We start from the raw sequence: 25,294 nt of genomic DNA, 5'->3' as shown, positions 1-25,294 counted from the left end.
CTATGAATGTGGCTCAACACAAAATTGCAAACATACTTAAATATTTTGAAATTCTTGGGGGAATTCAATAAAAAAAAATGCATTTACACTTAGCGAACACATGCAGCCCAAGAAAAATTTGACAGTGCCTCTTTACTGGACTCTTATATACGTTTTATCTTCCCAAAGAAAATATCCTGCTTTTCACAATCACGCCTTATTCAGGTCATCGGTTTTCGGCAGCACCTATATTTGTGAGTGACTATTTTTAACCACTTCCATACAGGGCACTTTCACCCCCTTCCTGCCCAGGACAATTTTCAGCTTTCAGCGCTCTCACATTTTGAATGACAATTGTGCAGTCATGCTACACTGTACCCATATGAAATTTGTATCTTTTTTTTCACACGAATAGAGCTTTCTTTTGGTGGTATTTAATCACCTCTGGGTTTTTTATTTCTTACAAAAAAAAAAAGAAAATTTATTTTCAAAAATTTGGAAAAAAAAAAAGTGTTTTCCTAATTTTCTGTGAGTAAATTTTGAAAATAAATAATTTTTCTCCTTCACTGATGTGCGCTGATGAGGCGGCACTTATGGGCACTGATGGCTCTCTATTCCAATTTTCCAATGATGATCAGTGCCCTGATTACATGTCCTTGTCTCCCCTGTGAGGAGGAGCGGCTGATCGGCTCTCCTCACCTCACACACTGACAGTGTGAGGCGAGGAGAGCCGAATAACAGCACTTCCTCATTGACGTGACCGGCTGTGATTGGACACAGCCGATCACATGGTTAAAGAGTCATGTCATTGACTCTTAACCAAGATCAGAGTTGCGCCGTCTCCTAGCAACACGGTGTGGTCAAGATCGCCACTCTGCTCGCCCCGGGGGCGCACAAAAGAGGCTGTTCTGGTGCGCAGTCATATGACAGCATCCAAGAACAATAGATGCACCACCATCATTTGACGGCAGGCGTGTAGGAAGTGGTTAGGGATGAAGCATACGAAGGGCAAATTTAGAACCAAAATATCTGATGAGCACCTTGAGAATTGCTACTACATCCATCGATCCAGATATTGATGTGTTAGTTTATCAAAAACCGTGTCAAATATCGCACTCGTTTTAGGTTGCCCTCTTACTCTTTATTAAAAGAAATATTACAAAAAAAAAAAAAAAAAGAGGTTTTATTACTCAGATAGGTAAATTATCTATTTCCGTGATAGTTACCATGTGATCTGCCTGGCTTTTTCTGCTCTTTAGCTTTCCCTTTTGTTAGTGTATTTTGTGTGTGGCCCAAGACGGTTCCCTCTTCTTCCATAGTGGCCCAGGAAGGTCAAAAGGTGGTTTAGAACCTCTGTAGGGTTTTTATATAGCAGGGTGTTCTCACTGCCTGGTACAGTTCTAAAACCAAATTTCTTTCTAGTCTAGAGTGGGAAATTGTTATGGGCTCATACATAGCAGCAGCATTGGTGTCCAAACAGTAAGCATATGAACAAGGCAATTTTCCTTATGTCCAAGGCCTCAGTTCACACAAATGCACTGCAAAAAAAATAAACAAACTGCATTCATGAGCGCATGTTCTGAAGCGCTGTAAGTCATTTCAATGTGCATAAGAATGTTGGGGAGAAAGTGCTGCAGTGCATGTTAACCTCTTGCCGACTGCCCACCGTAGTATTACTGTGGCAGGGCGGCTCGGCTGCCCAAAATCATGTAGTACTACGTGATTTTGTGCACGAGGTTTTGGTGGCGCGCGTGCATCGCCGGAGCCGTGCTCCCGCTGTGTTTAGACACAGCAGGAGGCGGGCCGCTGCGGCGATTGCCGCCTTCCTCCCGCGATGTAAACAAAGCAGGCGAGTCTTCTGTGAGACAGGCAGGGAGAGATCAGGAGTTTCAGCTAAGCTAAAACCCGATCTCTCTGTGCCTGTCACAGAACCATTCCCATACACAGTAATCCCATTTAGGCACACATTAACCCCTTTGATCACCCCCAGTATTAACCCCTTCCCTGCCAGTGCCATTTATACAGTAACAGTGCATAATATTTAGCACTGATTACTATTTTAAATGTCACTGGTCCCCAAAAAGTGTCAAAAATGTCAGCTAGGAGCCCGATCTGTCGCAGTCCCGCTAAAAAACGCTGATCGCCGCCATTACTAATAAAAACAAAAAAATAAATAAAAATGCAAAAAATCTATCCCGTAGTTTGGTTTGCGCAAATGTTATAGTGTTTACAATGAAAATACGCTTTTTGGGATTTTTTTTTACCAAAAACATGTAGCAGAATACAAATTGGCCTAAATTAATTTTAAAAAAATAGATTTTTAAAAAAATATTATTGGGATTGTTTTATAGCAGAAAGTAAAAAATATTGTGTTTTATTCAAAATTGTCTCTCTTTTTTTGTTTATAGCCCAAAATCTAAAAACCACAAAGGTGATCAAATACCACCAAAAGAAAGCTCTATTTGTGGGGAAAAAAAAGAACATCAATTGTATTTGGGTACAGCATTGCACGACCACGCAATTTTTCTTTAAACTAACGCAGTGCCGAATCACAAAAAATGGTTTAAGGGGGCATTAAGGGGGTAAAACCTTCCAGAGTTGAAGTTGTTAAAGTGTTTCACTGCAGGAAGCGAGGGGAAATCAGAAGTCACTGGCACAGAATGAGAGGACATATCTTTCCAATCAGAATGTTATAACTAGTGAAATGCCCCATATTTGGGGACCTTTTTTTTTCCCCACCTACGGTCATAATTTTGGGAAAGGTCGCAAACTCTCCTCGTGGGGGGCACTCTTATTAATTCTCCTATACTCTACCACAAATGTTTTGGATAGCACTTAATTAAATGCAGGCAAAAAAGTAATTTAAAAGTAATTCGACACACCACAATGGGCTAAACTTTAAGTTGACCAAATTTGCCACTGCTTTCAACCATTGGACGAACATGGCTGCATTTGTACTAGGTGCCACTCAAAATAGAGGGATGTGCATACATTCTTTGGTCAAAGGTGCAGAAGGGCAGAGTTTGACTACACCTGATATGACTGTGTAGAATAAAGCTCAACTCCAGCCAGCATTTGCTTCCCATCAATCTTCCTTCCTGTCCAGGTGGTTGGTGTCCTAGAGAACAGAAGTGCGAAGTCTCCACTAAGCAGAGACAACCAGCGTTGATGGGTTTAGGGCTGTGTCCATAGGTATGCTTTTGCCTTCAGTTGGAGACGTTGCAGAGATCATTCAGGATTCATTGCAGGTACCTTTGACCTGCAGTTGACCATCTTTTGACCTGCGCAAGCTGCTTTGGCTCTCCCATAGACTTGTATGGGGAGAGAAGCAGTTTCAACCAACAAAAAAAAAAAAATAACAAAATGCCATAATTACCTGCTCTGCGCAGTGGTTTTGCGCAGAGTAGCCCTGATCCTCCTCTTCTTGGGTCCCTTGCTGGCGCTCCTAGCCCCTCCATCCTGCCAAGTGCCCCCAAAGCAAGCAGCTGCTCTGAGGGGCTTTCATGCATGCTCACTACCGAGCCACCTCTATGTGTCTATGAGACACCCAGAGTGCGGTGCTCAGTCCCACTCCTGCCTCACTGGCTGTGATTGACAGCCAGTGGCTCCCACTGCTGTGTCTCAGTCAATGAGGAGTGAGAGACCCAGGAGAGCAGCTGCTTTCGTGCTAATCAAGCAGCTTGCAATGGGGGCACCCCTGGGCAACTGTAGCTCTGCATGTCCATTTACACACAGCAGCGGCTCTGCCCCGTCCCAACTCTCCCCTCATTGGCTCTTGGGCAGTGATTGACAGCAGCAGGGGCCCACAGCGCCCACTGCTGTCTTAGCCAATCAGGAGGGAGAGTCACCAGAGAGCTAAGGCTCTCATGCACATCGCTAGAGGACGATTGTGCTCAAGTAAATATTGGGGGGGGGGGGGGCTGCTACACAGGTAGTTTTTTACCTTCATGCAAAGGATGCATGAAGTTAAAAAACCCAATATGGATGCTGCATGTATCCACCGCCTCCTCTAGTTCAAGAACTGAGCGATAAAAGACCACTCTCTCGGTCTTCAGTGAGCAGAGAGCCAGCGACTGTCAGTGGCCATCACTGGTTCGCTGCTCTTCCCCTACAGTGCTCACTGGAGAGCCAGGCTGTGGGGGGCGGGAATGGCTGCCTTAGGCTCCCTGTGGTGCACTAAGAGGCCGATCTAGGCATCTGGATGGATCCTGACATTAAAGTTGGGAGCCCTCCAGAGTTCAGGCCTGTTAAGTGACATCAGCCCACTGTCGACTGACTACGGGTCACAGGAGTGCAGATCGAAGTGCCTACAAATGAGCCTTGGCCATACGTCTCCTTTAACAAGACAGAGGACATAAAAAGCAACAAATGTTCTAATAAACAATTTTGGCTGGAGTTGGATATTATTCTGTTTTGACCTTTTTAAGGCTTCACCTGCAGGTGTTGCTTTAATTCAACAAGAACACACAGGTAACGTTTTATACTGCACTCCTAAAAACTAGAAGCCAAAGTAGATATCAAATTTACATTTATCCCCGATAAAACTCCTCAAATTCTAGTAGAAACAGTATCATTGCATGCAAACATGAATTTTGCATGCAACAAGGTCTTAGCATGGTCTCTCCTCAGCATGTCACTCCATTCACTAATATTATGTATACGTGCTGTGAATCCATAGTCACGCATGCCGGAGTGAAGCCTGCGCTTATGATGTGATCTTTAACTTTGTGCTGCAATGGGGAATGATGACAGATCAGAACGATGATGATAATTCAGATGATAAATCAATATATGAACTCTCCCCTAATCTCATATTCCTCTAAGAGACGAGTAATCTTTACCTCTGGGACCAGCAGACGCTCGATCAATATTACAAGACTATAAAAGGCAGCGCTTAACGCCACTTCCAGTCCCTGTCATTATTAAATATTAAAGCCATCATGAATATATGTAGATTAGGATATGGAAGCTAGTGGAGCAGTAGGAGTCTTACTAAAAGGAGTGTAACTGCAGGAGGAGTTAAAGGGCAGGTATAAGCTTATAGAAGGATAGAAGTTGTCGCTGCCCTGTGCACAGTGTTTTTTCCTCCAGCTTTCAGCTAGACAGTATTGTTGACAATGTCACTACTGTCAGGCAGAGCAGGGACCATGTCAGCTGCTGGAGAGAGGATTCACGACGTACACAAAAGTCAAGGGTAGGCAACCTTGGGGAGGTGGAGATTTACCTAAACAACATGGAAGATATCAAATATTACCAGGCGATAACCTAGCAGGGCTCCATAAAATGTAAGGAAGATTTGAAGATTTCAGGGGGCATTAGCAATGCAGAGCACAGGGGTCAGTAATAACACAGAATGCATGGATTAATACTATGTAAGAACAGAGCGCAGGGGTCATTAGCATGTAATGCAGAGCGCAGGGGTCATTAGCATTAGGCAATTTCGTTCTCTATTGCACACAACGCAGATATATGCCACCACCCAATTATTCCAACCAACACGGATTACACCCATCTATGGAGAATCCACTCTTACCTGTATGTAGCTCCATTCAGTTCTGGGTGGACCACAGCCGGCTCCATACTGGCCCAATGTGTCGCTGCAGTTAAGTGATCTTTATTGACACAGTTTTTCAGACTGTCCGGGATACGACCTGTTAAGATAAGTGAAATGGATCCAGGCATTAGGGTTTTTATATATAAGCTTGCTGTTACATGCATTTCTGTGTATTTAAGACTAGGGATCATCAAAACTTTTGAAAAGTTTGGTTCGACCAGAACACCCGAATTTCCCAAAAGTTCGGTTCGGATTCCAGAACCCCATTGAAATCAATGGGACCCGAACTTCTGGAATCAAAAAACACAATTTTGAAGCAAAAAAAAGTTCTTAAAAATTGTCGTTTTATATATATATATATATATATATATATATATATATATATATATATATATATATATATATATATATATATATATATATATATATATATATATATATATATATATATACCCCTAGCCCAGAATCTGCATAGTGGGGTCACCCTGACATGGCAGAGTTCTGTCACCCTGACTATGGTCACCCTGACATGTCAGAGTCAGTTTACCCTAAACTACACTACGGTCACCCTGACATGGCAGACTTCGGTCACCCTAAACTAGATTACGGTCACCCTGACATGGCAGAGTCAGTTCACCCTGAACTACACTACGGTCACCCTGACATGGCAGAGTCAGTTCACCCTAAACTACACTACGGTCCCCCTTACATGGCAGAGTCAGTTCACCCTAAACTACACTACGGTCGCCCTGACATGGCAGAGTCAGGTCACCTAAACTACACTACGGTCACCCTTACATGGCAGAGTCAGGTCACCCTAAACTACACTACGGTCACCCTGACACTTAAAGCTATCCCTGCAAAAACTAGATTTTTGAATCTAACTATAGTGGTATATAGTACCCTAACTACACTGCATATCCCTTTCCTCACACTAATAATTGCAAAATGACACTGGAGCTTTACAAGCAGCAGGAGAAACACAAATGTTTCCACTCTCTTCCGCAGCCTCTGTATTACAGTGCTAGAGATTTGGCAGGGCTATGTTATATACTGGGGGGCGTATGGGGGGTGTATTCACTCCTGATTGGCCTCTGGACCCTGTAGTCACTCCAATCACATTTTACTGATGTTTATGGGCCAATCATGGGCTTTTAAAGCCCAGTTCCTCTCCCATTGCATTTTGGGCGGTTCTGGTGGCCGAATTCCGAACTTTTACCGCAAAAAGTTCGGAATTAGGCCGAATTTCGAACACCCAATGTTCGGGTCGAACCGATGGTTGACCCGAACCAATCAACACACAGCCCATTCAAGTGAAATGCAGGAAAGAGGTCCCTGCACCTTTTTAAAACTGCAGCCGCAGGGAAATTGCATGGTGCTTTTTGCACCACACGATTTTCTGGGCCTGCATGCTTTTCTAATGCACTGCATGTTTAGATACGTGGGGATGAAATTAGGAATGAATGGCAGCCCCACGTGTCTGTAAAAGAGTAGCGCCTTTTGGCTGAGGGGTGCGAAAAAAAAGCTGCAAGTCCTGCACCCGCATAAGTGTGACCAAGCCTTACATCACAACCCAATGCAGGAAACCTGCATTCTGTGTGCGTTTCCTACATAGAGTTCAAAACACACTGCACAGATCTGCAGCAGGTGTCAGCATTACATTAACATCCCGAAGCCAGGTCATAAGTGCAGTATGTTTGCCTGCCTGGATTGCATAGTAAGTACTGCACATTTTTTTAGCCTAGGTTCACACTGGAATACAATCAAGTCAACACCCCAAACAGGTCGTAAATGAATGTTCTCGAATCGCACTGCACGGAATTGCATGTGAATTGCACAGGGATGCGCTGCACATTCCAGTGCAAATAATAGTGTGAACTGGGGCTTTCAAATATTGTAAACCCTCACATATACCCATAGCTCCCAACTGTCCCTGATTTGGAGGGACTGTCCCTGATTTGGAACAAAGTCCCTCTGTCCCTCTTTTCTCCTCATTTGTCCTTAATTTTGGTCTGATCTATATAATTGTAAATAAATGCACTTTTTATCTTTCAAAAAGTGTTTCCCAGTGCTAAACCTTTCATCCAATTTATAAATCGCTGCATTTTTAAATTTCAAAAGCCAATATAAAGGACTAGTAGTGTTAAAAAAAAAAAAGCACTTGTGTGTTTAACTAATTATTTATTTTATAATTCACCTTTAAGGTGGCGTGGCAGGGGGTGTGTCCTAGGTCTACATACTTTTGCTAATAGGGGTCCCTCATTCTCATCTCAAAAAGTTGGGAGGTATGTATACCCAGTCAGATGATTCACAGAGATAAAACAATTCCTCCTACATAGGTTTTACTTGTATGTCTGCAATCTTCTCTTTTCTACACTCTTTGGAAAGTGCAGACTGTGTTAGAAACCTTTCTTCCTCTTTCAGCACATAGGGGTGAGTGGGGAGTCTGGACTTACATTGTGTAAGAGCTGATTGGAGGAAAGGAACACCCCCCCCCCCTCCACATAGGCAGAGGAACGAAGAAACATGCAGAGCTGCTCTCTGCTTATCCCACTCTAAGCTCCCTCCCCGACACAAATTTTCAGCTACTGTTATCTCATGTGTCAGAGCGCTTGTCAGAAGTTATGTTAATAAGAGGGGGAAGGGAGCACCAGAGAGGAACTGCACTTAGAGCTTTGGAGAGAAATAAGTACACACTACAGATGTGTGTGCTTAAGTCAAATTTCATGACTGGGGTTTACATTTACTTTATAGTAGTGCATCCACTACTCCTTGTGCAGTGCGGCACTGTTTTAGCCTATTCAAATGAACAGGTTGAAATCTCACTGCACCTGGATCGCATGCAAATCCTACAGAACACACAGCTTTCATGGTGTGAACCGGCCCTTGCATGTGTTTTTATGTACAAAACAAACTTATTTAAAAAAAAAAGCAAAAAAAAAAGCAAAAAACTTTATTACAACTGATGTCATTAGAGACATAAAAAATAATAAACATTCTGGTTACACATATATGTCAACTATTAATTTGATGGAATTAACTCTGGACTAAAAACATTACTTTTTTGTTTACTTTTTTAGCCAGATGAACATGAAATATTGCATAATATTTTGCAGGTAGAGCTTTACGCTCTTAGTCCCCTACTTTACAGGCTCTCCTTATTCTCAGATGAAAAAAGGCCAAAGTAAAGCAAAAAGACAACTATATAAGCAGCTGTAGGGGCAGGTATTGTAGTAAACCGGTTGCTTTACCCCACTTGAACAAAGGCACAAATTCACTATAAGGTAAGCACTATGGTAACATAAAGCCCCACTCTGGTCAGGCAGATCTACACCATTTCAAAGTGCTGGCTCTTTCAAACAGTGTGCAGAACTATTATAATTAGGCAAAGACATCCTGCAGGTTACTCATGTAGATACTGCTGACTAGAAGGTCTCCTTTAGCAATTCGCTTCCCCACACAGATTGACCCTGGAAAGCCCCATTAGAGTCCATTCAAGTTTATTTTAGCTGAGGACGGGGAGTTCCTTCTGATCCTCAAAACATGTTTTTTTTTTTTTTTTTTGATAACCCAATAAATGAATTTAAATTCTTAGCATTTGGTCTGAAGTTATTTCCATTGTTGCCACATTCTACCATGGCACCCTCCTCCATCTATGGATAGAAAACTACATGGAGGCCAGTATTGCCCAAACAGTTATGTCCTAGGCAGGCAGTGGTGTGCATTTTTCTGCCCATAGGTTGAAGGGGGTGCAGAGAAAGAATGTGGGGAAGAAATAGAAGCACTGGATTACATAAGGCAGGGGACACAGATGTGCAGAGGAGGTACCTGGGGCTGCCAGGCAATGTTAAAAGGGGGGGGGGGGGGAGACAATAAATTAGCACATTGGCATCACTAGGGTTGGTGTCACCTGGTGCGCTTAACATGATGTCACCCCCCCACTAGCATGCCACAGTGCTCCGTCCTTCCGCCAGGCTGTGTGTGATCCCCACAACTGACCTATCCAGATAATTAACACATGAGACATTCATTACCCCCCCCCCCACCACCTTCACTACCGTTTGTTTGAAAGGAGCAGTGCACGTTAGTTGCAGTTATGTGTACTGCTCTGGTCACACTACAGATCGCCTAGCCCATAGTCTATCTCAGGAGTGCGCAACAGAGGGTGGCTACGTTCCTACACACAGGGAGACCATGGAGAATGAACATAGCCACCCTCTAACAGAAGGTTAGATCAGAACAGGAGGCTGAGAGCAGTAGAAGATACTTATTTGAGTTAAGAACACATACTTGAATAGAATCCATTAACCAGAGTTTAGTGTCATTTTACCTTCTCAGATTCTGGATGTGGTCAGTTTACAAAACCAAGACATGCACTCCTCTAAAGCCTACTATAATGAGCAGTGGAAACCCAATACAAGGCGGCAGTCATCCTTACTTGTAATAGCTCTGCGAATCTCCCTCGCTGCCTCTTCTCTCATCTCTATAGAGGCCTGCTCGCTGTACCAGGCCGCATGTGGCGTGCAGATGAGGTTAGGTGCATCTTTCAATGGACCTTGAGAAAAACTGCAAGTAAAAGTTGTCATTACTAAAACAGAAAATACTGAGGAACTTCAATAAGCTCTACAACTTATCAAATACAGAAACCACATTAGGACAAAGAGGACCTGTCAGCTTTGTCCTGGACATAATGCTGCAATCAAAGTAAAAGTAGATAATTTCCTATTATAAGGTTGAGGAGAGGTTAGTGTAAGCCCAGGCTTGACGTCGTCTGAGAATGCTTGCACGAAATGTTGGAAGAATTTATAGACAGTGCCAAAAGGCCAATATGAAAAATATTGTACACAGAGTATACATAAGGTTTACAAACTTTATGTTCTTTATTAAGGATTTGGACATCGAGCAGTATATGTAAAACATAACAAATGCATTTTTCTATATTTTACTGCAGCTATACATGCTGTTTACTATCATTCGGGTATCTATCCAAAAATTATTCTTTTTTTCCCTAAAGACAATAGAATAGTTAAACTGTTGGTTTCTTTTTGCTCTGGCTTTTGAGATTTCTCTTAGCTTTTTGTCCCAAAGATGTAACAAAGTAAATGTCTATAGATAGAAAAAAACCTCTTAGACCATAATCAAAACCGGTGTCCCCTTTAGAAGATTTCTCCACAACCAGCTGTGATAACCAATATTTGGAATTTGGCCTCTCTTTCTCTCTTGTCGGCAAAGGTCACTAGGACAAATAGAAGGGTGAATCTCTACAACGGGTAGACAGACATAAAAACCTGACAAGGCTTCTAATCCTCTCTCATATTCAAATCATATCACTCATATCTAAAAAACACAAAAAAAAAAAAAACTTTGGGCTGTATTGTGTTCTTTTTCTTGTTTTACCATTCTGGTTCTGATTACTTTGTTTGCATGTCTTTGTAAAATTGTATACTCCAACGTAAGTTAATTGGACTGTTTAGTTGCGCTTGACCTGCTAAGGTGGTACTCCCTCCTCCTTCCTCCGCCGCCGGGCCAATTAGTAAGCGCAGCACACTTCATGCATGCGCAGTAGGGAACCAGCTGTAAAGCCAAAAGGCTTCACTGCTGGGTTCCCTTACCCTGAATGGCGGGGGAAGAACCCGAGAGCCGATACGAAAATTGGCTTCAGGTGTCGACATTGCCGAAAACCCTGGACAGGTAAGTTCTAATATTTAAAAGTCAGCAGCTACAGTATTTGTAGCTGCTGACTTATTTTTTTTTTCCTGGGGGGAGTAACTCCTCTTTAAGGAGAAAAATAGTGCTAAAGAGGTGACCTACTTCCTGCATTTAACCATCCCTGCAGGAGCCCTAATGGGGTAACCATGGACTCTCGCCTTTACAAAGTAGAACTACCGCATGATGTATTTAGGGGCACCAGGAGAACAGCTATTGGGCACTTAAAAGAACATGCACAGGTATGTGTATTGAAGATACCATGTACTATGTCATAGCTCCCCACCCCACAGTCCCTGATTTTGAATAAGGTCCCTCTTTCCTAATTTGTCCCTCATCTTGGTCTTATCTTATATATATATATATATATATATATATATATATATATATATATATATATATATATATATATATATATCTTTCAAAGAGTCTTTTCCAGTGCTAAACCTTGCATCCAATTTCTAAACTGCTGCATTTGTAAATGTCAAAAGCCAATATAAAGGGAATAGTAGCGGTTAAAAAAAAAAAAATCACTTGTGGGTTTAAATTAATTTTTTTTTTTTTTTGGTAGAATTCTCTTTTAAATTGGAGTGGCAGGGTATGTGTCCTATGCACACATAGTTTTGCTAATAGTTGTCCCTCGCTCCCATCTCAAAAAGTTGGGAGGTAGGCTATGTTACTTTTGAATATTTATCAATAATAATATATTGTTCTTAGAACCAGCCTGGTTTGAAGTCACTTTATGACAACCTTAAAGGGGTGTAATGCATGTACAACTTATTACAATGAACTGGGCTTAAAAAGGGGACATGATGAGATGGAGAAGATATAATGCCAATGTCTAATGGGCAGTGAAGGCATTCAAAAGAGGCTATATTGCCATTGTTCATGACGAACGTACCAGTGTCGAGTGCATAAGCAGCCATCCAGCTGGGAAGTAGTGACTTGCTAAAGGTGAAGGAGGCCCTGGTAGTGAAGGCCCTTTTGTGCTTGGGCTTGTTTACTAGCGACTGGAACCCCAATACTGGGTCCAACATCATGGCATGGGGTGTCTTAGGGACCCAGCCTGGGAGTCACAGAAAATGGAGTAAGGCCTACGGAGAAGCGTTAGTACAGGTTCGGTACAGAGAACAGCTACCTAGTATTCTTGTGAAATGTACAAATCATTGTCACTGTGAGTGAGGTGACTAGTTACTGGGCCGATTGAGTCTGGTACAGGTTCAGTGGTACTGGCACAGAAATGTTGCACAGCTCAAAGAGAGAAGAGTTGCACAGTGTAATAACGACTTATCCGTAGTGCACAGAGTATGAGGAGGGACTGACAGAAGTACCACAGATTACGAGGAGAAGGCCACGGATTACAAGAAAGCCACAGATTTCAAAGAGAAGGCCACAGATTTCAAGGAGAAGGCCACAGATTTCAAGGAGAAGGCCACAGATTTCAAGGAGAAGGCCACAGATTTCAAGGAGAAGGCCACGGATTTCAAGGAGAAGGCCACGGATTACAAGGAGAAGGCCACAGATTACAAGGAGTTAACTGTGTTCTAATAGAGAAGCATCACTTTTAAGGTGGAGTGCTGCCTTAAATGTTAGCCTTGCGCTGTACTGCAGCCTTAGCCCACCTTTGGGGGCACTAGCGAGTGCTTTCTTTAGGACCCCTGCCTACAGGTACACTTTAAAAAAAGGAATACACAGCCTGATGCACATTGTGGGTGTGACTGGTCACCAAACCTACCAAATTACAGACCCCCCCCCCAGCAGTGCAAAAGGAACCCAACAGCTAAGTGCACCATTGATTGAGAAAACCGAGCATAGTGCACACCAATGAGGGCAGATCCCGGCACAGTGCGCCGATGGGAGCGGACCCCGGCACAGTGCGCCGATGGGAGTGGACCCCGGCACAGTGCGCCGACCCCAGCACCATTGCAATGCACTGCTTAGAACGGATTGCACTGCACGAATCGAGAATAGTGCACTGATGTGAATGGCCCCTTTTGTAATTCATTAATTAGTATAGACCCCACTGCATTGTGCCAAAGTGAATGGACTCCAGCGCAGTGCACTGATGAGAACAGACGCCAGCACAGTGCACCGATGAGAACAGACGCCAGCACAGTGCACTGATGAGAACAGACGCCAGCGCAGTGCACTGATGAGAACAGACGCCAGCGCAGTGCACTGATGAGAACAGACGCCAGCGCAGTGCACTGATGAGAACAGACGCCAGCGCAGTGCACTGACGAGAACAGACGCCAGCGCAGTGCACCGATGAGAACAGACGCCAGCGCAGTGCACCATTCAGAATGTATTTAGCACATTGATGAGAAGGGACACAGTGGACTTTGAAAAGGAAAAAAGCTCCTACAGGTTTCATATCTGGAGTAGCAAGGCCTTAAACTTTTACTGCTTTCTGCCTGCTAAATCTGTCACATTTGTATGTATAAAAGGTAGTGGCTGAATCTCCCCACCTTATTTAGCCGAATATGTATATGGGTAACAGAGTGAAAATTCTTACATTGCACAGTGAGAACAAGGCCCAAAAACAAGGATGCAGCTACCCCTGCTGCTTGGATGGCATGCGATAGCTGTTCCTCTCCTCCTACACGCTGACACACAGGGGAAATCTCCATAGACGAAAGGCCAGAGATTTGCAAAGCCTAATGATGTGACATGCTGATAACACGATCCTTTAAGCAAGATGGTTCCACACAGCATAACTTTGGAAGTGTCAGTTATGTGCACATGACAGACATTTCAGATTCTCCCACTTGTCAATTTTTTCTTAAAGGCTGCTGCTCTCAGATAGGACACAAGATGGCGCCCACTGAGAACTGCTGGATGCTCAGGAATTGCTCTCTATCCAAATATTACTGAAAGGCCAAAAAGCAATTCATGATGTGCAATACTCCACAGCAAATAAGTACCTTCACAGTTCAAAAAGAATTGCTGAGCTCCAACAAGGTTTCTATAGGTAAGAACATGGATTTGGAGCTAATTAAATAGAGTATTAAAGTTAAAGCAATCACTTTTTGGTGTATGGGGGAGGGGGTGTATGGGGGAGGGGTGGGACGAAGTTAAAATTATAAAAATAACTGGTTATTTAAAAAAGAAGTGGGGGAGAGGGTGGGGTGAAACCTAAATTAAAAAAATGACTGTTAAAAAAAAAAAGTATAGCCAAAACTTTTTGGGCCACATTTTTCTAGGTCACAGGAGTGCTTTTCTTCTGGGCCGGCTGCCAAATGCCAATCTTTTCACCTCGCACAGTGCCTCCTAACCTCCCATAGTGGCCCACAGTGCTCCCAGGCTCCCCGAGAGCCCTCAGCCTCTGCTGTGATCTCAACCTGCCACAAGGTCACCTACAGTGCCCCTCAGCCTTATACAGAGCCTCAAGTCCCATACAGTGCCCCTAAACTCCTACAGTGCCCTCCAGCCCTCATCCAGAAACCTCCAGATTCCCCCACAGGGCCACCAAGTCTGCTGCCCTAATCCACTCCAAATTCCCTCCTCGCCCCAAATGCCACCCAGCCCCATCCAGAGCCTTCAAACATTCAGGTTTTCATTTCCATACTTTCATTGTGCTGGTATAAATTTTATTAATGTTGGGGCAAGAAAGATTTTAGAAGAATTTACCAGGCCCTGGTCTCCAAACAAAGCTTTAGAACCACTGGCAGAGATGTTAATGCAAGTTATAGCACCGCAAGTCTCGTGGAGTACAGATTGCTATGCAGCTAGTGGCCTGCACTAGATAGAGATAGAGATAGAGCAGATAGAGCACCCTTGTCCTGGCTTGATGTGCAGAAGACAACACAAGGCCCAGTTTATTAGGAGCCTAAAGGAAGCATTGGCAATGTCTGTATTGTAGAATGCTGTACTCCCTCAAACAGAAAAGTGTCAGGCTTTTGACCTAGGCTTTACACTAAAGAGGTCACATGCCAAAAACAGACGGAGTAGGTATGATGCTAACAAGCTCTAAACACATGCATTCCTGTGTTGCTCAGAAAGGGGTCTTTGCTTCAGTCAGCAGTTTATACCACCTCAGGTCTGAGGCTACCCCATCTCGGGAGTTGCTTTGCTCCTCACAAGATTATTGTTTTTCAATGGGTTTCAGGGTCCCAAAAATGTAAGATACTCTCCAAGTTTCAGCATACTTAGAGCAAGGCAGTTTTAAAAAAAAAAAAAAATCATCATTTGGCAGAGCAACAGGAGTTCCAATAAGCAGTGGGGTGAAAGAAAACAATGAGCAGTTGAGGGCTTGTATACAGAAATCCTGTATAATTACTTTGGGAACTGACAACGTGATGCATGGTCACCATTTGCTATTAAGTGTAATAACTATCCCAGGCACATAGCTTTGCCCAGCTTCATGAAGCCCAGTCCCATTCACCCTTGAGGTGGGCAACAGAAGCAGAAAAGGGCTCCTATCATAACATATGCAATGTAGAGGAGTAAGAACTGTGCTCCTAGATTCTTAACCTCAATCGCAGTTACATCAGTGGTGCTCTCTTTAACTTTTTCCGCCCACACTTTAGCCGAAAGACTGCTACATCACGGGCTCACATTGCCAGGAGGGTGTCCGTGATTGCGCTGCTCTGTGATCGAGGTGTCTTTAGGACACATCTGATTACAGATCAGGGTATAGGGCCAACCACAGCTGCCTTTTACAACATGATCAACTGTGTCCAACCACAGCTAATCACTATGTAAACACAGGCCAGTTATCGGCATTCCTTTCCTCATGCTAACAGCGTGAGGCGAGGAGAGCCGATAGATAGTCAGCTTGTGTAAAAGGAACATCTACCCTGAAAAGCAGGTCACCGATTATCAGTGCAGTCTCAATCAGTGCCTACAAGTGCAGTGCCAATCAGTGCCGCCCAATCAGTGGAGAAAAAAATTGTTTGCAAAATTTTATAACCATGAAAAACTTTTTATTCAAAATGTTCCGTATTTTTTTGTTTAGAAAAAAAAATTTAAAAAAGTAGTGATTAAATACCACCAAAAGTAAGCTCTATTTGTGTGACAAAAAATACATTCATATGGGTACAGTGTTGCATGACCATGCAATTGTCATTCAAGGTATGACATCGCTGAAAGCTCAAAATTGGCCTGGACAGGAAGGGGGTAAAAGTGCCTTGAACCCTAGGAGACACTTTGAACCCCAAGACAATTTATACAGTAATACAACTTAAAACATAAAGCTGACCATACACCAGTAGAATTTTGTTTGAAAGTTTTCATTGCCATTTCCTTTTGGAGGGTTGAATTTTCTAATGGTTGGTGGGTTCAAATTTAGGTTACTTTTTTGACAAAAGTGATGAGAAAATTCAAAGGAGCAGAATAAGATTTTTTTCTTGAACAAATTTCAAACTGTGTAAATGTTTTTTGTTTGGGAAAAATCATACATATCAACCTCCACTACTTTATCTGAGGATAAGCCTCTACCTCCACAACTATCCAATTCCTTTATACATTGAAGTAGCAATCCCTATCTATTTTTCACCAATCACACCTGCCATCTGAGAGGGATTCCGATGTTCTACAGCTTGATGAATTGAAATACTGGGGTTGATTTACTAAAATCAAATCACTGTGCACTACAAGTGCACTGCAACTGCACTTGGAAGTGCAGTCGGTGTAGATCAAAGGGGAAGATCTGAAATGAAGGGAAGTTCTGCTGATTTCCATCATCCAATCATGTGCAAGCAAAAAATGCTGTTTTTTATTTTCCTTGCATGTCCCCGTCAGATCTATAGCGGCTGCACTTCCAAGTGCACTTGCAGTGCACAGTGGATTTGCCTTTAGTAAATAAACTCCACCGTCTTTTCAAAATCTGCTACAATGTGGAAATGGGAACCGGAGTTAGGCATGTCCTTATCTGAAACCTCACGATGCATAATTTATTAGTAATTGCATCAAAAAGGTAATGCATCATTGGTGGTAACCATCTTCTTATAAGCTCTTTTTACCCCACCTGGTCTTCTGAATGTTGGAGGCAATGCGGAGATATGGGTTCTTTATATCATGCCTTGTAGAAGCCCTAATCAACTTCCCCTTCCCTGGTCCAATACCTACCCCTTTTTCCACCTTCCCCACTCTTCCTTCAGTTCCTATACCTTCCCCCCCCCCCCACATTTCCTTTTCTTCATGGAGAAGTTACCATAATTTGAAGTGGGTACACTGTGATAACGATGCTTAGTTTCTACAAAGATTATGCTCATATCTCTAGTTCATATACTCACTAGTGTTAGGTTGTATTCTCATGTGAGCACTCCATACTACACTATTGATCAAACATTTTAGAACATCCCCATTTTTCCAGTTTTTATTGAAATTTAAACAGTTTAAGTCCAGCGAATAACCTAAAATGGTACAAAAAGGTATGCGGTAAACTGTAAGGGGTGAAAAAAAAAAAATGTATTGTATTAACAGAATGTACATTTCAGAGTTAAACAAAAATACCTTTTTCAGGATAGAAGTAATGGGTTAACAAGAGTTCTGCAGCGATGTAGTAAATTAAGCCTTGAAGGTTTATGGTAACAATTGCTAAAGGTGGCCCAACTTTTGCAGATTACTTACAAGCTCTGTATAAAAGCAGACTGATACTACACACTCTCAAGCAATATTTGGACAGTTGCATACTGCAGGTAGTAGTATATTGTTCTCAAAATGGCCAGAAAAGGGGAAATTAACAAAGGAAGATAGACAAACTGTTATAAGCTTTAGAAGAGTAGGTCTTTCATTTAGAGAGATTGCAAAGAAAGCCAATGTGTCAGTGAGTACAGTTTTCAAACCATCGAAAGGCACTTTGAAATTGGAAGAAAATGATAGGAGGTGGTCTGGCAGTCCCAAAGCCACAACAGTATCAGAAGATAAGTTTCTGAAAGCCATCAGTGTGCATGACAGGCAGCTCATAGGACAACAGCTTCAAGCACAGCTTAACACTGATCAAAGTATAGGTACGGGACTCGGCACCTTTCCCTGTCTCCTTGAGTGAGAGGTCTTTAGGGTTGGTTTACCCTGATATCCTCGCCCGGCTGCATCCCTCCTGCATGTGGCCCTGTATGGTCTGTAGCGCAGCCAGTACTTCCGGTCTTTTGTTCAAGCACTCTACAGCACAAGTACTTTGGTGAGCATCAAATAATTTTGTAGTGAACATGTGTTCAAATGTTCATATGTGTTTATATTCTCTTTATCGAACGGTCTTCGATAAAGCGCCATTTTATGTGAAACGCGTCAGACCGATCCTATCTGGTTATAAACAATGTCAATTGTACTGTTCTTGTCTTTTAACAATTTCATGTGTGGAGTTGGCTCCATTTTTATATACATATATGTGTGTTAATCACCACAATAAAGTTTACACTTTTATTACTTTGTTCAATTGCTGTTCCACAGCGGTTTTGGTGCTCCAAACTAGTTGGTTGTGACAGCCTCCTTACCATCCCTTTCCTTTGTCTGGAGGTACAATGGGGGCTCCCCCCTATGGGGTGGCGTCCCACTGTCCCTTTTTACACTTGTTCCAATAAATTACCTGGGATTGGAGTTAGTTCACACCAATACTCTACTAGTTTATCCAACAACACCCTTTCTTTTCATACAGTTTTCAAACCATCGAAAGGCACTTTGAAATTGGAAGAAAATGATAGGAGGTGGTCTGGCAGTCCCAAAGCCACAACAGTATCAGAAGATAAGTTTCTGAAAGCCATCAGTGTGCATGACAGGCAGCTCATAGGACAACAGCTTCAAGCACAGCTTAACACTGATCAAAGTAAGCAAGTTTCCGTTTCAACTATAAAGAGAAGACTTGAGCTGCAGGTTTGACACTGCTAAGATGGCAAAATAAAAAAGGAGAAGCTTGCCTGTGCCATAGCGCACGGGCAGTGGACTAGTGAAGACTGGAAGGTCTTATGAAGCAATGAATCAAAATATGACATCTTTGGTTCATTGCACATGGTGGTTTTTCTACGCCATTGAGTAGGTGAAAGGATGATTCCACAGTGTGTGACACCAACTGTCAAGCATGGAGGAGGAAGCGTGATGATCACTGGCTCTTTTGGTGGATCCAGAACCGGTGACTTGCAGAGGGAATGACACACTGAACCAGTACTACCTCAGCATTTTGCAGCACCATGCAATATGCCTAGCTGGTCAGGGGATCATCCTACAGTAAGATAATGTCTCAAAACATACCTCCAGGCTGTGTCATAACTACCTTAGAAGAAAAGAACAAAATGATAGGCTTCAGAACATGGAATGGCCAGTGGAGTCTCCAAACCTAAACCTCATCCAGCTGGTTTGGGATGAACTGGACAGAAGGGTGAAAGCAAAGCACCCTACAAGGGCAAAACATGTGTGGGGACTTCTGCAACAGTGTTTGGAAGAACTTTTCAAACAATATTTAATTTCAGTTGTAGAAACAATGCCACGACTGTGTTATACCTGCAAAAGGTGGCTACTTTGAAGAGTTAAAAATGTAGACTACATTTTGTTAAAGAAAACAATTCCATGATTTCTTTTGTATGTCCAGTTGTTTGTTCTATGATTTATTTTCAGAGTACATTAAGACATTAAACTGTGTAAATTTCAATAAAAACTGGAAAAATGGGGGAGCTCTAAAACTTTTGACCAGTAGCGTACCTTGTATTGTTCAATTTTGCTAATAAAGAAACATTATAAACAAAGAGGTGCTTAGGTTATCAAAAAAAAAAAAAGGGATTTGTAAATATATGACAGCTGCTGACTAACTATGGGTTACCCCCACATCAAACTAATAAAGGATGAGTCAGCGCAGATATAAATTCCCTTAATTGCTCAGGTGGGGATTGTAAAGTAAATTAACACCCATCAACCAAAAACAATGATCTGTGTACTATCCTAAACTACTAGTGCAAAAATAATGTAAACAGCTCCTGTAAACATTAATCTCACAAACCCGTGATCAATCAGTGCTTTGAAATTGCATGTGTGCAAAAAACATAAAACTCCATATTCCTAAAATACATAGCAGCATCTACAGTGGACCATTATCATATATTACACATTCATGACAAAATAAATGAAACCAAAGAAATCAATCAAAAAAAAAGTTTTTGCATAGTTCAAAAAGTCCCAAAACAAAGAAAACATTTTTTTTGTGCATATAATAAAGTGCAGAATCTTCAGAAATAATAAAGTGCAAACTCTTCAAAAATAAATGTTGTGCAACAAAACACCAGGTGCAATCCTTCTACCGATCACCCCAAACTGACACACCAGATGGAGTGGCTGGTAAAATTATAAACCAGCTAAACTGCCTTGATACAAATTATCCAGCAAGCCAGGTCATGACCATAGAGTTGGTGGCCCCGTCTCTGTATCAGACTTTCTCACAGAGGTATATGGAGGTATAACATTTTAAGAAAGAAGGAGAATCCAAATATCGTAAGTCTGTTAAAACTGTATCAATTTATTCAAATATAATAGCAGCACTCACATTTTGAAAGTGTCAACGCGACACTAAGGATCAAACGCTGTGTATAAAAAACTCTCTAAAAGCCGGAGCCGAGAGTGCGAAACCGACATGCGCAGTAGTGTTCAACGTCCTAGCCCCGCCTGACTAGTTTCGTCATTTGACGTCCTCAAGGAGCGGGAGTTTAATTTCTTTTGTCATGAATGTGTAATATACAATATGATAATGGTCCACTGTAGATGCTGCTATGTATTTTAGGAATATGTCATTTTAGGTTTGCATTTTTGCACACATGCAATTTCAAAGCACTGATTGAGCATGGGTTTGTGAGCATTATAGTTTACAGGAGCTGTTTACATTATGTTTGCACTAGTATTTTAGGATAGTACACAGATGATTGTTTTTGGTTGATAGGTTCGCTAAACAATCTACATCTGAGCAATTAAGGGAATTTTTTATCTGCACTGACTCAATGTATATATCCTTTATTAATAAAGAAACATTGAAAGTAATGGCTTTTGAACCATGCTTACTGACTCAATGAGTGTATGGCCAGCACGAGAGACAAGTTGAACTGTAGGAGAGGACTTCATGCATAATGTTTAACCGCAAATTACCTGAAAGGTTCTGACTCGTGTACGTCTAATGCTGCTCCCCGTATCCTCCCTTCCTTCAATGCTTGTGCGAGTGCTTTCTCATCCACCAAACCGCCTCGAGCTGTGTTTACCAGGAACGCTCCCTGTCTCATCTGGAATAGGACATTAGAGACATCAGACAAAATCCAAAACCTGCTTTAAGTTTCAGTTCTAAAATTATAAGCCCTGGATTAGTGCTTAAATACTTTAAATAATATACATGGTTTACCAGAGTCTCTCTCCTCTGCAGCTCTGGGGTTGCTGTTGTGTTTCGTCCCATCAGAACATTGTACAGAAAGGCAGCTGGTGGGCATACTGTAATTCACCCTCTTGAAACGTGATCTAAACTGGTGTGGGCAAATTAATACAGAATTCAGTCAATTCAATCTAGAAGCTAGTAAGTAACTTTAAAGGAAACCTGTCATAAAAGCAATATGTAGGCTGCCATTGCTGGACTCTTCTTCTGAGAATGCTAATTACCTGGATATGATGCTGAGGCTTTGACTTAACACTGAGTCACTGACCTAGGAACAAGTACAAGGTGCTATGGAGAAACTGGAGCAGCTGTGTATGGCAACCAATCAGCTTCTATCTCCAGCTTGTTCAATTAGGCTTTAAAAATGAAAAACAAAAGATGATTGGTTGCCATGCACAACTGCTCCAGATTTTGTCTGCTCCAGCGTTGAGAATTTTATTTATTGCATATTTGTTCTGGATCAGTGACTCAAATCTACTGCAGCCAGATTCAGCCAGGCAACTATCATTTTGAAAAAGGCCAGAATTTATCCCTTCCATATATCTGTCATGACAGGTGAACTTTAAGACGCAAAGGGACAAGTCCTTCCACTGACAATAAAAGGATATGCAATGTGTATCAAGACAGTCCCGGCATGAACACAAAAACTTGTGTAACTGTAGTTCGGGAAATAAAACTAAGTCGAATCCAAAGAGAACAGAATATATACACTGCAGAAACTAAGCAAAAGATTCCAGCCCTGCATGGCAAAGCAGAGGTTTGCTAACAAGGAGTTACGTGTACAGTAGGTTGGCTTACACCGAGGGCTAGTACTATGTGGGCTACTACTACTACGAGGGGATACACCGAGGGCTACTACTACTACGAGGGTATACACGAGGGGATACATCGAGCGCTAATACTACTACTATGAGGGGATATGGGGAGGGCTACTACTACTACGAGGGGATACGCCGAGGGCTACTACTACTACTACGAGGAGATATACTGAGGACTACTACTACTACTACTACGAGGGGATACACCGAGCGCTACTACTACTATGAGGAAATACGCGGAGGGCTACTACTAGTACGAGGTGATACGCCAAAGGGCTAGTACTACTACTACTACTAGGGGATACGCTGAGGGCTACTACTACTACTACTTCTAGGGGATACGCTGAGGGCTACGACTACTACGAGGGGATAAGCCGAGGGCTATTACTACTACAAGGGGATACACCGAGGGCTATTACTACTACGAGGGGATACGCCGAGGGCTACTACTACTACGAGGGGATACGCCGAGGGCTACTATTACTACTACGAGGGGATACGCTGAAGGCTACTATGAGGGGATATGCCGAGGGCTACTACTACTACGAGGGATACGCCGAGGGCTACTACTACGAGGGGATATGCAGAGGGCTACTAATACTACAAGGGGATACGCCGAGGGCTATTACTACGAGGGGATACGCCGAGGGCTACTACTACTACGAGGGGACACGCCGAGGGCTACTACTACTACTACGAGGGGATACGCCGAGGGCTACTACTACGAGGGGATACGCCAAGGGCTACTACTACTACTACTACGAGGGGATACGCAGAGGGCTACTACTACGAGGGGTTACGCCGAGGGCTAACACTACTACGAGGGGATACAACGAGGGGTCCTGCTGCTACGAGGGGATACACCGAGGGGTCCTGCTGCTACGAGGGGATACACCAAGGGGTCCAGCTGCTACGAGGGGATACACCGAGGGGTCCAGCTGCTACGAGGGGATACACCGAGGGGTCCAGCTGCTACGAGGGGATACACCGAGGGGTCCTGCTGCTACGAGGGGATACACCGAGGGGTCCTGCTAGGAGGGGGATACACCGAGGGCTCCTACTACTAATACTACTACGAGAGGATACGCAGAGGGCTACTACTACTAATTCTACGAGGGGATACGCCGAGGGCTACTACTACAATGAGGGGATACGCCGAGGGCTACTACTACTACGAGGGGATACGCCGAGGGCTACTACTACTACTACGAGGGGGTACGCCGAGGGCTACTACTACTACTACGAGGGGATACGCCAAGGGCTACTACTACTACTACTACGAGGGGATACGCAGAGGGCTACTACTACGAGGGGTTACGCCGAGGGCTAACACTACTACGAGGGGATACAACGAGGGGTCCTGCTGCTACGAGGGGATACACCGAGGGGTCCAGCTGCTACGAGGGGATACACCGAGGGGTCCAGCTGCTATGAGGGGATACACCGAGGGGTCCAGCTGCTACGAGGGGATACACCGAGGGGTCCAGCTGCTACGAGGGGATACACAGAGGGGTCCAGCTGCTACGAGGGGATACACCGAGGGGTCCTGCTGCTACGAGGGGATACACCGAGGGGTCCTGCTAGGAGGGGGATACACCGAGGGCTCCTACTACTACTACTACTACGAGAGGATACGCAGAGGGCTACTACTACTAATTCTACGAGGGGATACGCAGAGGGCTACTACTACTAATTCTACGAGGGGATACGCCGAGGGCTACTACTACAATGAGGGGATACGCCGAGGGCTACTACTACTACGAGGGGATACGCCGAGGGCTACTACTACTACTACGAGGGGGTACGCCGAGGGCTACTACTACTACTACGAGGGGATACGCAGAGGGCTACTACTACGAGGGGTTACGCCGAGGGCTAACACTACTACGAGGGGATACAACGAGGGGTCCTGCTGCTACGAGGGGATACACCGAGGGGTCCAGCTGCTACGAGGGGATACACCGAGGGGTCCAGCTGCTACGAGGGGGTACACCGAGGGGTCCAGCTGCTACGAGGGGGTACACCGAGGGGTCCAGCTGCTACGAGGGGATACACCGAGGGGTCCAGCTGCTACGAGGGGATACACCGAGGGGTCCAGCTGCTACGAGGGGATACACCGAGGGGTCCAGCTGCTACGAGGGGATACACCGAGGGGTCCAGCTGCTACGAGGGGATACACCGAGGGGTCCAGCTGCTACGAGGGGATACACCGAGGGGTCCAGCTGCTACGAGGGGATACACCGAGGGGTCCTGCTGCTACGAGGGGATACACCGAGGGGTCCTGCTAGGAGGGGGATACACCGAGGGCTCCTACTACTACTACTACTACGAGAGGATACGCAGAGGGCTACTACTACTAATTCTACGAGGGGATACGCAGAGGGCTTCTACTACTAATTCTACGAGGGGATACGCAGAGGGCTACTACTACGAGTGGCTACGCCGAGGGCTACTACTACTACTAGTTTGAGGGGAAACGCCGAGGGCTACTACTACTTTTACTTCTAGGGGATACGCCGAGGGCTACGACTACTACTACGAGGAGATACGCCGAGGGCTGCTACTACTACTACTACGAGGGGATAAGCCGAGGGCTACTACTACTACTACTACTACTACTACAAGGGGTAAGCCGAGGGCTACTACTACTATAAGGTGATACGCCGAGGGCTACTACTACTTCTACGGGATACGCCGAGGGCTATGACTACCACTACGAGGGCATACGCCGAGGGCTACTACTATTACTACTATGAGGGGGATACGCAGAGGGCTACTACTACTACTATGAGGGGATACGCAGAGGGCTACTACTACTACTACTATGAGGGGATACGCCGAGGGCTACTACTACTATGAGGGGATACACCGAGGGCTACTACTACTACTATGAGGGGATAC

General features: G+C 43.8%; 1 protein-coding gene across 5 annotated transcripts in view; it reads right to left on the bottom strand.

Moving 5' to 3' along the window:
- The window catches only part of CTBP1 (C-terminal binding protein 1), a 999,951-nt gene that overhangs the window by 1,890 nt on the left and 972,767 nt on the right, over window positions 1–25,294 (bottom strand). For all 5 annotated transcript variants that reach the window (XM_082247492.1, XM_082247495.1, XM_082247493.1 and 2 more), the window contains 3 exons: window positions 21,302–21,432; window positions 9,972–10,099; window positions 5,513–5,630 (listed from right to left, as the gene is read on the bottom strand). In XM_082247492.1, the coding sequence (XP_082103618.1) occupies window positions 5,513–5,630; window positions 9,972–10,099; window positions 21,302–21,432 (377 nt within the window). The remainder of the gene's footprint in view (window positions 1–5,512; window positions 5,631–9,971; window positions 10,100–21,301; window positions 21,433–25,294) is intronic.

This window comes from Pelophylax lessonae, assembly GCF_965119305.1.
Source record: "Pelophylax lessonae genome assembly, chromosome: 1".
Classification (NCBI taxonomy): Eukaryota; Metazoa; Chordata; class Amphibia; order Anura; family Ranidae; genus Pelophylax; species Pelophylax lessonae.
The sequence above is the reverse complement of the archived record's forward strand: the minus strand, read 5'-3'. Positions and strand labels throughout refer to the sequence as shown.